General features: G+C 50.6%; 5 protein-coding genes across 5 annotated transcripts; 4 read left to right on the top strand and 1 right to left on the bottom strand.

Annotated features, from left to right (window-relative positions):
- Positions 1-3,020: 3,020 nt before the first annotated feature.
- On the bottom strand, positions 3,021-3,510 carry STEHIDRAFT_61583 (fungal pheromone STE3G-protein-coupled receptor; the record flags this gene model as incomplete). The annotated part of the gene is made up of 2 exons (XM_007306258.1): positions 3,021-3,256; positions 3,312-3,510. 2 exons carry the CDS (start codon positions 3,508-3,510, stop codon positions 3,021-3,023), a joined length of 435 nt encoding a protein of 144 aa, XP_007306320.1.
- A 694-nt stretch (positions 3,511-4,204) lies between these two features.
- STEHIDRAFT_148428 (uncharacterized protein) lies at positions 4,205-6,362 on the top strand. The gene is made up of 2 exons (XM_007306411.1): positions 4,205-4,729; positions 4,789-6,362. Exons 1-2 carry the CDS (start codon positions 4,267-4,269, stop codon positions 5,940-5,942), a joined length of 1,617 nt encoding a protein of 538 aa, XP_007306473.1. The 5' UTR covers positions 4,205-4,266; the 3' UTR covers positions 5,943-6,362.
- A 428-nt stretch (positions 6,363-6,790) lies between these two features.
- On the top strand, positions 6,791-7,219 carry STEHIDRAFT_61507 (uncharacterized protein; the record flags this gene model as incomplete). Its single annotated transcript, XM_007306255.1, has 2 exons — positions 6,791-6,995; positions 7,068-7,219. The coding sequence occupies 2 exons, from the start codon at positions 6,791-6,793 to the stop codon at positions 7,217-7,219; spliced, it is 357 nt and encodes a 118-aa protein (XP_007306317.1).
- A 481-nt stretch (positions 7,220-7,700) lies between these two features.
- Positions 7,701-9,201, top strand: STEHIDRAFT_148429 (cytochrome P450; the record flags this gene model as incomplete). The annotated part of the gene is made up of 10 exons (XM_007306412.1): positions 7,701-7,848; positions 7,917-7,951; positions 8,008-8,088; positions 8,151-8,260; positions 8,319-8,326; positions 8,406-8,419; positions 8,482-8,648; positions 8,705-8,809; positions 8,858-9,003; positions 9,089-9,201. The coding sequence occupies 10 exons, from the start codon at positions 7,701-7,703 to the stop codon at positions 9,199-9,201; spliced, it is 927 nt and encodes a 308-aa protein (XP_007306474.1).
- A 615-nt stretch (positions 9,202-9,816) lies between these two features.
- On the top strand, positions 9,817-12,322 carry STEHIDRAFT_61662 (cytochrome P450; the record flags this gene model as incomplete). The annotated part of the gene is made up of 14 exons (XM_007306263.1): positions 9,817-10,025; positions 10,121-10,252; positions 10,314-10,413; positions 10,483-10,571; positions 10,657-10,805; positions 10,864-10,898; positions 10,965-11,045; positions 11,111-11,191; positions 11,330-11,371; positions 11,446-11,612; positions 11,676-11,786; positions 11,843-11,988; positions 12,070-12,178; positions 12,238-12,322. The coding sequence occupies 14 exons, from the start codon at positions 9,817-9,819 to the stop codon at positions 12,320-12,322; spliced, it is 1,536 nt and encodes a 511-aa protein (XP_007306325.1).
- Between the last annotated feature and the right edge of the window lie 62 nt (positions 12,323-12,384).

Here is a 12,384-nt window from a genome sequence, read left to right on the forward strand (position 1 = left end):
CAAAAAGCGGTGGGATTTTTGCCCATGTATAGGATACACGGACCGAGGACAGGGCCTGCAAAAATAGGGTAGACGCGTGACGGCCTTTGCACGTTGCGAGTAAGTAATGGACACGGCGCCGGAAGGCCGATGGGGTAAACATCGTGATGGAAGTCAAAGGGGGTGACATACAGAAGTCTAAAAGATGGTTCAAAGCGACTATCCAAGGCAAGACAAACATCACGAGAAACTGAGAGTGGGTAGGGAGGACATAACATAGAGAACTCACCATACCCAATAGTACACTCCGGCGCGAAAACCTGAGATAGTCTGAGGCCCATGTGGACAAGGTACATTCGAAGAAGAACGTGGAACGCCAGTCTGAGAAAAGCGTAGAATCGTAGGGTCGGCTACCAAGAGTCGACGGAAGATAGACGGCAAATGCTCGTTGCAAAAGGGCTGGGTATAGAATGTAGAGGACATTGTTCCAGGATTGGGAGAAACGCGCGATGATTACTTTGCTCACTTCGCGCAGATAAGCGCGAGGGTCTCGCAAAGTAAGCATCCGAGTCGTCAGGCCCATCCGTTGCATGGAGCGTGCCCTTTCATCCCATCTGAGTAACAACTTGAAGTAGTTTGGGAGCGCACCTAAAAGCGTTCCAATTGGAGTGGGAGTATGGCGTTTCGGGATTCGTGGGCGTTGTGGTCATGTATGTGTACATTGTCGCTGTGAAATGTTGCGGAGCGGTGCGTCGCTATGCACTCGAATGGCGGCGAGAATGACGAGGACATGAAGATGGGAGAGAGCAAAGAGGGACGAAGCAAGGATGTCGACGTTGCCACTGTAATTATATGGCTGTTCGTACCGGGCAGTCGCCGAGCTTGCTTTATTGTCTTGCACTTCCCTTCTTCCCACGTGTTTCGTCCTCCCGTTGCGAAAAACAATAAGGAAGCGCATGCCACGAGGCACTCAGTGAGCGGCGTGGTGGAGACCAAGTTGACCGACCTCGTCGTACAAAGAAAAAATTGCTCGCTCTAGGAACATTATAATTCTGATTTGTTTCTTATTATGGGCAGTAAAAGCGAAAACGATCTATACGGGGTGCTAGCTACATAGATACACGGTTTGGAGAGTGGGCTGGAAGTTGGGTCAGATATTTAAGACAGAGAAGAGACAGAGCGATCTGACGATAGCGAGAAGATAATACAGCGGGGTAGATATGTGCGTACGAAACAGCATCCAATGTACGATGTGACGAAGGTCGAAGGTATATGGTCGTTGCAAAAAGCGAGAGGACATTCAAGAACACCACCATTAAACCGGAGAGAAGTCCTAGTATACCAGTGCAGTCGTAAACTGGAATCGCGATCAAGGAAAGGAAACGGCGCGTTTCAAACGGCCAAGAAGTTCAACGATGAGAGCGTCTAGCACCAGTGCACCATACCTACGAATCCGAAGTCTCCTTGACCACAGTCATATAAATGACCTCTCCCTCCGAGCTCTGTCCGTGACTGTGGCCCTTATTACCTACCGTCAGCGGCGACCTTGCTCTCTGAATACCCTTCTTGATCGAAGTCGCTGACCCCACCCTCCTCAAATCCTGCACCTCTTTCATCGGTCTAATAGGAACGTTCATGACGCTCGGTCCAATATTACTAAACGGCGCGTCGCTCTCATGCTGCAAATAAGCATACGAGTCGAGGAACTCTGTGACGGAGGTTCCTGCGGGGCTTGGTGCTCTGCGTGCATGATCTTCTTCGAAGTCAGAGGTGATGATGACTGGGGTAGCTGCGGAGTAAGGGTGTGAGAGCGATGGTGAAGGAGGTTGTTCGTGTTGGAATGGAGAAGTAGCAGAGGAAGGTGATGGGATTTGACGGGGTGGCTCGGGCCATGCGACTGTTGAGATAATGGAGGTGGCGGGCGAAGCTCCTTCGGGTACATCAGTCAGATGTGAGGGCGGGATCAAGAGCGAAGGGTAGTCTACGCCGATGGCATTGCATAATGATTCGTTGTGACCGAACGGGGATGGAGAGTGGGTGAGGTTCGTAGGTGGGGGAGAAGGCAGTCTGAGTTGCTTTGCGGTGTTCGTTTCGAGGTAGTGCAGTGTAGACTCTGTGAAGGACGCTTCGAGTTCTGGAGATACAGGGGAACTGGGGCTAGTCTGTCCGGTGCGGTGAGGGTCGGAAGGAGGGAGGACAGAGTCTGCGGTGGAGATGTACGAAACCGGTTTCTTCTTGATTGTGGATGCGGTTGTGAGAGAAGCGAAGGAGGATTTAGTATTGAGGTCGCTGTCCCAGCCGGAGCGAAGTAGGTGTATGGGGGTCGTGGGCTCGCCGTAAGATGCGTTTCCGAATTTGGAGCTAAGAAAAGCATCGGTGCTCAGTGATAGGTTGCGGAGTGAGGATGAACATGGGAACGTACTGTATGGGTAGAATGTTTCTCCCGACGAATCGCCGAGAGAACCAATTGATGATTCCCTTATAGCCCTTCCTAGTCTCCTCCCCAAGTGCTGAGAGCATACACATGGCCAACGACAATATAGGTATCGCCCACCATACTAGTTCGATTTCCACTAAGCTTATAGGGTCAAGATTTGGGACATCGATCTCAGACGCATGAGCGCGGACTTGAGAAATTGGGGGAATAGTGTCAAGGCTGGTCTGGGTCGTCTGAGTGATGATGTAGAGGTAGATCGTAGTGATATAGATCATGCCGAGTGAGATGAAGACGGTGCGGCGAATGAAAAGGGATGCCGTCATTAGGGGAGCAGAAGGGAGGAGGGGTGTGCGATTGCGCTGGTTGCGATAGATGTTCCATGATGCAGACACTGTATAACGGGGCGAAGGAAGGTCAGGTACTGTGGCTTTGACAGACAGCATTGGCATTCTACTTACAACAGTAGATTATTGCAATGAGAGATAGCAAGAAAGGAGGTACTCGTATGAGTAGCAATGCAAGCAATGAGTTATAAATGGCAGCGCGGCATCCAAAATCCTGGACTATGATGAACCGACGGTCCTGTACAAGCGGATCTATGGGATCAATTCACAGTCAGCGCCCATCTTACCATCACGGTTCTATCACATTGAGCACAGAACAAGCACGTACGCAACGCCATGTACACGATGGGGAGAGCGATACAAATAAGCGCTTCAAAAATAGTGTGTCGAGTTTTCGATATCGTCGTTTGCTTGGACGAGGCGAAGTCGAGTCGCCGTGCGATACACAAAAACGCGCCGGGAACGGCGACCATTCCACCCAGAATAACTTTGGTGACTGCGAGGGAAACAATGAGCGAGGTAATTATACTTTAGAATGTGCAGAGACCGACCGATGTCGCACCAGACTGGAACGTGTATGTCGACGTTTCCCGCCCATAGGATGGAATTGGTTCCGTGAATGATATTACAGATGATAAGCCAGGAAAAGATTGATATGGCGGGGATAGACGTCGACTTGAGCTGTCCCGGGAGAACGAGCATGAAGAGCAGCACAGGGAGGAAAGACAACACAGGCAGCTCAGCGCGCATAGTGGATAGCCAAGATTCCTGAGGAGGAAGATAGGTTGCTAAGAGCAGGAGGGCGTAAGCGTCAGCAAGCAAAATGAGCGCGTTGCAATAAGAGCAAGAAAAAAAGAAGACGCGTAGCCAGCGCGAGAATATAAGAGGATATGACCGTTAAGAGGGAAGGACGACTGGGGGTGTGTGCGTCGAAGCCGGGTAAGATGGTGAGCGAGAAACGCGAGTAACCATATTAGACACAAAGTCAAGGTCAGAATCGTCTCGTTAGCGACCCTGTGAAGTGAGAAGGGGTTCCAGAGTATAGGCGCGGCACGGGTGCAGGCAAAGGACCGTCCCGAAATGGCTGAGAGATGGCTGAATTGGGTAAGTACAAAGACTTTTGCAGGCCGCATGTCGGAGCGAATTCCCAGAAGACGTTAGCCTAGAGTCTCAGATTTCCACTGCATAACGTATAACGCAAGACATATCTTTCTATGACGTTCGCTAGATCCCGAGGCATAGCATAGCTCGAGCGAGTCTGGCTCTGTGGCGGTTCTTCGAGAGCGCTTTGAAGGGCAAAGTCGAGGAGGAAGGGTGCGCCTCGTTGGAGGCCGAAAATAGACCCTCCACCACGTGCCTTACACGTGGCTCATCGACGCGTCTCGCTTCCGCGCGTTCTTCGTCGTCATCGTTTCTGCTCGCGCGACCACCGACTGTACTCAGACTGAGGCGAAGGGTCTTCCTCCATGAACACCGTCATTCATCATCTGTAGCTCGCCGTCGACGATGAGCTTGACCAAACGGACGCCTACAAAAGCCTCAGCCGGAATCCTCAAGGGTGAAAGTCGCGACGCATCGGCCTCACTTACTGGCAGCACTCAACATTTTCCCTCCAAACTGCAATGTACAGGCGAAGCAGACTCCACGCCGCCACACCTTGACTCGTTTTCATCCATTGGCGAGGATCCTTCTAGTGAGATGAGTGGCGACGAGAGCGACAGCCCGCCACAGGAGCGCCCGGTGTCGAGGACGAGGCGAAGGAGTTCGAGCAGTATTAGGGCGGAAGCGGTCTTACCCAACTCATCACCTCCAGTCGCACACGGCACGAAGTCGTCGTGGACCGACTTGGACCTATCTGTTGTCGTCGCATTAGCAGCACCCATTGGAAACTGGCTCACGGGCAACGACCATCTGAAGAACTTGTTTCTCATCCTTCTCCTCATCATCTACCTCCACCAACTCATTCAAGGTTGGCTTCCTTCATCTATTCTTAGGACATCATCATAACTCTTATTTTTATATAACCAGTGCCATGGGAGCTTTACCACTCTGCTCGGGCACGTCGTCCTCACCCGTCCACACTTCCCTATAGCCCTTCCAACGCAGCAATTGACCGTCAAGTGCGCCTCGCGGCCACCGAACTCTATCGGCACGAGCTCATATATCTTGCCTTCTCCATCGTGTCCCCATTTCTCGGAGCTGCTCTTCTTCGCTACGTTCTTACAACCCTCAGCGGCGCCGGTACGTTATCGTGGTTCAGTACGACCCTATACGTCCTCGCCACCGGTGTTCGGCCCTGGTCACACTTCCTTGCTCGCCTTCGTGAGCGTACCGACTCACTGCATGACGCAATACACTACCCTTCACCTGCCACGCAACTAGTCGCCGACACCAAGCTCGATTCACTCGTCTCACATATGGAGCATCTTGAAGAAGAGTTGGCTACTCTCAAGGAGTCTATGGCCGCACGCGACAAAGTCGAGGAGGCGTACGACGATCTCAATACCGCACTAGACGATGTAGAGCGTACCGTTCGCCGACAGGATCGAAAAATCGAATCCTCTCGCAACTCGCAAGAGGCTCGGCTCAGCGCCTTGGAAAAGACTGTTTCGAGGGTCTCACACACCAAACGAGCCGACAGGATGAGCCACACAGTGCCAGCCGCACAATATGCACCCTTCCCGGACAAAGCTGGATCTTCGTCCCTCCTGTCATTCCTCCTCCGTCTCACGTATATCTGCTGGTCCATCATAACCCTCAACTTCGCTACCGTTCCGGTCGCGTTACACTCTCCCTCCGTGAAGACCACCAAAACCCCATCCGTCTCCCCACCCAACCCGAAGTCACCCGTTCACCGTATCAATTCTCTCCAAACACTCGAGACCATCCAGGAGGATGCGTCAGAAGGTCTCCTCGGCGAGACGTTCTCCGAAACCGATTACGATGAGGATCCAAAGTTCGTGGACCAGCTAGTCACATCCCCTACGCCCCTCGCGGAAGACGATGAACCTGGTATCCAGGCGCATGTACAGACTCGTGGGCGGAAGAAGAAGCCGGCCAAACCCACGCCACAGAGGGCCTTCGTGGAGGTTGTGCAGGATGTGGTGACCTTGCCGTATCATGTCGCGGTGAGGGTCCTGACGGCCGTTGTGCCGCCTGTGCAGCGATTGTTCGGTACTTAATTCTCTTGCGTGATCCTCTGGGCTAATGATTGCACTTGCACTATTCTTTGTGCGCTCGTGGTATCTGAAACTAATATTGTACGTTCCCTGCGTTTTTGTTATCCTGTACCGTTAGCTCCGACTCGGTCGTGATTCATTCATTCATTCTGCTCTGTCCCTATGATTATCTTTTTGCTGCACTTGTCCTCGCATTAGTTCTGACTCAGTCCGTTCCATGTCTTCCGTCGCTTTCGCCGCTATTTTTTTTCTTTCTTTCTGCCGAAGTTGGTGGTCGGCCTGTACGAGTCTGCGTGTTTTATTTGAGCCTTTCATGGAACCTTACTTCGCCCCCTTAGTTCAAATCTTATAGTCTCCTTGTATCCTCGTGGCCCCACAGTACGCTTCCCGTACATATGATATCTTAGCCAGCTCGAGTTTGCCGTGTTTGCGTCCGTGCAAGAGTACTTCGTCTGCCTCCATCTTGTCTCGTAAATACCCTGTCGGAACTCATGGGACAATAGGTGAGTTTTTATCGCTCGTGTCATCCGCCACTGCTGATTGACGTTCACCACAGGTTACATGAACGGTTGCACCAAGTGCCTCTGACTTTTAACATAAGGTTTTCTTACAACGCCCCTATCAAACTTCTGCTCGAGAATTGCTTCTTGCGGACGGTGGGTTTCCCAGCGTCAAATCAACCTACATGCGTCATTCAAGACCTCTCGTGGGTATCGTGGAGACTTCAAAGCCAGATTGGATAAGACCTTCAAACGACTATCGAGCGATCTGCGTTGACTGATATAAGAGAGGAACTCGAGAACGCTACATATACTGTTGACCTGTGATACTGCTTGGGAACACTCACCGTCATGTTCGAAGGCCTATCCACCCAGAGTCTCGTCGTTCTCCTTCTCTGTGCTATCCTGGTCCGGTACGTGTATCGAAGGTCTAACGACGCAAGAGCCGGGAAACGATACCCACCCGGTCCACCTCGTCTCCCTTTCGTTGGAAGTCTTCTACACGTTCCGAAGGATCATGAATGGTTGGCGTATGAGCGGATGGGAAAGCAGTACGGTGAGCAGGGATCTTCATGGCATATTACATCAGGTTTTTTGAGGATTGGGGGATTGACTGATGGGAACGTAGGGAGCGACTTGATACACCTCGATGTGCTCGGGAGTCATATAGTCGTGGTCAATTCTGCGAAGGCCGCGAATGAGCTGTTTGAGAAGAGGTCGGCGATATATTCGGATCGGTGCGTTTTTTCTTACTATTCATACCCCCACTTGCGTTGGTGATGAGGACACTTATATCATGATTCATGTAGACCTTCGTTTACGGCTCTAACAGACCTGTGAGCCCATTTCATTCTTCACAATATATCGCACCCGTTGCTGAGTTCCCATGTCCACTCGACGACCTTATGGGTCCACCTAGGATCGGCTTCGACTGGACGCTCGTCTTCTGTCCGTACGGAGACAGATTTAGGGCGTTCCGGAAGGGGTTCCATACTTATCTATCCCCGGAAGCTGTCACGGTCAGTCCCCTTCGAGTCTTTCTCTTAGCTGTTGGGCTAGACTCGAACTGTCAATGTTGATATGGTGTCGTTGACGTTAGCAATATCGACCATTGGAAAGCAAGTCCATCCATCAACTTCTTCGTAACCTTGCGGACAGACCAGAGGAGTTTGTTGGACATCTCAGACAGTGAGCATCGAACCGATTAGTTGGGTGGCGTAAGGTGGCGTACTCAGTAGTGACTTGTGGCGCGGATAACAGCATGGCGGGAGCGATCATCCTCTCCATTGGTTTCGGGATCAAAGTCGAAGCTGAAAACGATCCACACGTAAAGACGGCGGAAAGAGGGCTCGAGGCTATTTCTGCGGGGAGTACGGCGCAGGCGGCGATGTTTGACTTCTTCCCTATGCGTACGTGAATTATTTTCACTTGTCTTACGTCGGCTTTCGTGCCACAATTTGACGATGATTGTTGATAGTGAAGAACATGCCTTCGTGGTTTCCTGGTGCTGGTGTAAGCAATCCTCCCTTGTTTGGTATACTTGTGTCTCAAGGAATCTTTATGGATAGTTCAAGGAAGAGGCCAAGGGACTACGTCGTTTCTCGAAGGCGATGGTTGATGGTCCGATGCAGGCTACGAAGGACGCCATGGTTTGCCCTTCTTCTCGTTACTCGCTTATATGGCTTCTAATTTACGAGCGCTGTCAACTCAGGCAGCAGGGAAGGCATCGTCTTCGGTCGCGTCCGCGATGATGACACAGCTCGAGACCGAACCACAGACGGAGGTGGAGGAGCTCGTGGCCAAACAGCTTCCCTCAAATATGTTAGTCATTATTCAGAACTCAAGATGGTGAAGGCAAAGATTACTGAACTCTCCCTAGGTACCTTGGTATACATCGCTCTGCTCTTTTCATACTTGCCTTATCGCGTTGATACTCATTTTTATGCATCGTTGAAATTTATTTCAGGTGGCGCCGATACGGTCCGTAGGGCCACACCATTATCGACCATCAGATATTCAGCTGAAATGCCTTGCGGTTGTAGACAGTCTGTGCATTGGCATACTTCTTCCTTGCGATGACACTCTATCCCGAGGTTCAAAGGAAAGCCCAGGATGAAATCGACTTAGTCGTGGGGCACGATCGTTTGCCCGACTGGAGCGACCAGCAGTCATTGCCTTATGTTGATGCCTTAGTGAAGGAAGTCTTACGGTATGTATTGATGCACACTGCTGGCTGGTACTATGGTGAGAGATACTGCTCGATAGGTGGCGCAACATCACACCCCTGGGCGTGTACCATCGTCTGACGGCGAATGACATCTACGAGGACTACTTTTTGCCGGCTGGATCGACAGTTGTGGGCAACATTTGGTGCGCTATATTTAGCTCAAGTCAAAACTTCGCTCATCCGTCGTACAGGGCTATTCTACACGACGAGATCGTGTTTCCCGATCCTCTCGCTTTCAAACCAGAACGTTTCCTCGACTCGAAGGTGGACTTCCCCGAAATGGTATTCGGCTTTGGGAGAAGGATTTGCCCTGGGATGTATTTAGCGCGCGAATCTGGTATGCTCTCTGTTCGCCTTTACCCCTGTACGATGCACTAAAGATGTACTTCGTGTTGCGACCAAATCATGGGTGGCACCGTCAGTATGGATGGCTGTGGCGTCCGTTCTTGCTTCCTTCGACATCTCGAAAGCTAGAGACGAGAACGGGAAAGAAATCGAACCGGTTGATGATTGTGTTGAAGGTATTGTCGCGTGAGTAGGCACTCCGTCTTTGGGGTCAATGTCGTAACTGCTGACTGGTGTGCCACTTTTCGGGCGGGTCACACTTCGATAGGTATCCAATCCCGTTCAAGTGTAACATTAGACCCCGATCAGGAGCTGCTCACAACTTGATTCAGCTGACAAGCGACGAACTGGATGATTGAAGCAATCAAATATCAAATATTGTTTATTTGCCTTGCTTCGAGCCATGCCGTGGTGGTTTAGATTTGAGTTCCGAGGTTGTTCTAATACAAGACAACAAACCGGGGCTGTGTATCTCTACTTGCGTTCTTCTCACTATGACCGACGTCATTCGGTCATTTTGAAACCGCAGTGAGCTTAGGTTTGCTTCGTACATACTAGGTCTAGCTTCCTCTTCTCACTCCTGTGGGTGTGCATGCTCATTGGACGTTTTTGTATCAGCTAAGTTCAATCTCCGTCTCCTCGGCCGCATATAAGATTGCTTTGGAGAAAAAGCTTACTGTCAGTCTTCTGCTGATCGCTATCGTGGTGAAAGCTATATAAATCGATGAGTGCGTCCATGATGGAAAAAAACCGTGAAGGTTTCTTTCCCCTGACTACTCGCCGTCTGATCTTCGTTGTATCCATCATGTTCGAAGGATTCTACACGACTAGTCTTGTCGCCCCGTTTGTTTGTGCTATCCTTGTTTCGTGCGCCTATAAAAGGTATACTAGCCTTATGGCGAGAGCTCGATACCCGCCTGGTCCACCTCGCCTGCCCATCATAGGCAGTCTCCTTCACGTGCCTAACAGACATACGTGGTTGGCTTATGAGCGTATGGGAAAAGACTTGGGTGAGTCCCTTCCTGTTGTCAGTCTCGACACGTGACGGATCCGGAGGAACAAAGAAGAAGCAATACTGACTGATGATATTTGGAATTTTGGACAGGAAGCGACCTTGTGCATCTGGATGTGTTAGGCAGTCATATTATCGTGGTCAATTCTGCGAAAGCAGCGACTGAGCTGTTTGAGAAACGGGGCGCAATTTATTCGGATCGCCCTTCTTATACGATGCTGATAGATTTGTGAGTTTCTTGAGCCGCATTGAGGCATGCATTAAGCTAACTCTAGTTTGCGGCGACGCAGGCTCGGGTTTGACTGGGCACTGGTGTTTAGCCGGTATGGAGACCGATTTAGAGCGTTGAGGAAAGGTTTCCATCCGTATCTGTCTCCTGACGCCGTCATCGTGCGTATGCCCTGCCTACTAAAAAGCCTCGCTGTTGATAAAATACATATACTTACTCATGCGACGCAGGAATACCGGCCGCTGGAGAGCAAATCTGTCCATCGACTTTTGCGTAGCTTAATGGAGAAACCGGAGAATTTTGTTGCATCTCTCAGACAGTGCGTGTTCACTTCCTCTCACTGCCTCTTTTTGTCCAATTTTCGGTCTACTCAATGGTGCGGTTTGTGTCATGAACGAGAACAGCATGGCAGGTGCGATCATCCTCGCCATCGCCTTTGGCATCGAAGTCAAATCTGAAGGTGACCCTCATGTCGAGACGGCCGAGAAGGGGCTAGGGGCAGTTCTATTAGGGACTATGCCCCAAGCTGCGATGTACGATTTCTTTCCTATACGTATGTTCTCGCTCCAGTTCTAGGGATGTTTCGTACGGTTAATTCGTATTGGACTCAGTGAAGAACATGCCATCATGGTTTCCGGGAGCAGAGGTAGGCAATACATTCAGCTTCGGGTACTACTGGGAGGAAAGGTTGAGCAGACGGGCTATATACTAGCTGAATGCACGGACGAAGGAAGCGCGTCACGCTTCGACGGCAATGCTTGAGGATCCGATGCAGGTGACAAAGAAGGCCATGGTATGTATTCTCACATCCTACCGGTTTAATGTTTTAGTGATCTTTAATCATCGATGGTCATGCAGGCAGAGGGGAAGGTATCACCTTCAGTAGCTTCTGCGCTGTTGACGCGACTTGAAGATCAGTCGGCGACGGAGCAGGACAGGGTTGTTGCGAAGCAGCTTCCCTCTAACATGTATGTACTGTGAATATCAACAACGACGGCCATTCTGAGTGCTGACTGGGAATATCTGCCAGGTATCTTGGTAGGTGTTGTTCCTCACAATCTTTAGTCCTATCATTAGGCTCTCACTTACGTTTTCATGGTGTTAGGGGGTGCCGACACGGTATGCATGGTTATCAATAATCCCAGTCTTTTTCATGCGCGACGTCTGATATGGGCTGTTCAATCAAAACGTAGACTGTCTGTGCACTCGAAGACTTCTTTCTCGCTATGACGCTTAATCCTGATGCTCAGAGAAAGGCACAAGCTGAGATCGACCTAGTAGTTGGCCATGAGCGCTTACCAGACTGGAATGACCGACAATCACTTCCATACGTTGACGCGCTGGTGAACGAGGTGTTGAGGTATGCGTTTGCGTTTAAGTTGAGGTGTTTCTTCATGACTGAACATCGGTTGGTTATAAATAGGTGGCGGAACGTTACTCCCACTGCTGTGTACCATCGACTCATGGTCGACGATGTCTACAATGATTATTTTCTGCCCGCTGGAGCCACAGTTATCCCTAACGTATGGTACGGGTTCGAGTTCTCAATCTGTGGACGCGGTAATTCTGATCGCTCCGTGCACCAAACAGGGCAATTCTTCACGATGAATCCGTATACGCGGATCCTCTGAGTTTCAAGCCCGAACGTTTCCTCGATCCCCGATTGGACAAGCCGGAAGCAGCTTTCGGGTTTGGGAGACGCATCTGTCCCGGAATGCACCTTGCGCTTGAATCTGGTAGGCACCTGCAATCTCTGTACTTTGACAACAACCGTTCGACAGGTTGGTTGACGAACTTTGAACGAACCGCACCTATAGTGTGGATAGCTGTGGTGTCCATTCTTGCTTCCTTCGACATCTCGAAAACTGTCAACGAGAAAGGAGACGAGATCGATCCCGTCGATGACTATGTTGATGGGCTGGTCGCGTAGGCTTCGATACCCCATCTATCAACTGCCAAAGGCTAATGCACTATGTTCATGGCAGGTATCCGTTTCCGTTCGAGTGCAACATCAAGCCCCGGTCCGAAGCTACGGTGAAGCTGATTCAGCTGACGGACCTTGAGGATTAAGCAGACAAGCGATGCAGTATTGTTTTTCTATGAACGCAATACCCTGATCTGGCTAGGTTTTA

Source organism: Stereum hirsutum (genome assembly GCF_000264905.1).
Source record: "Stereum hirsutum FP-91666 SS1 unplaced genomic scaffold STEHIscaffold_11, whole genome shotgun sequence".
NCBI lineage: Eukaryota > Fungi > Basidiomycota > Agaricomycetes > Russulales > Stereaceae > Stereum > Stereum hirsutum.

Bases quoted from the DNA above. Each gene is read 5' to 3' on its own strand.
- STEHIDRAFT_148428 (XM_007306411.1), top strand. From the start codon at position 4,267: ATGAGCTTGACCAAACGGACGCCTACAAAAGCCTCAGCCGGAATCCTC. The intron at 4,730-4,788 runs GTTGGCTTCCTT...TTATATAACCAG, and splicing joins CCTCCACCAACTCATTCAAG to TGCCATGGGAGCTTTACCAC.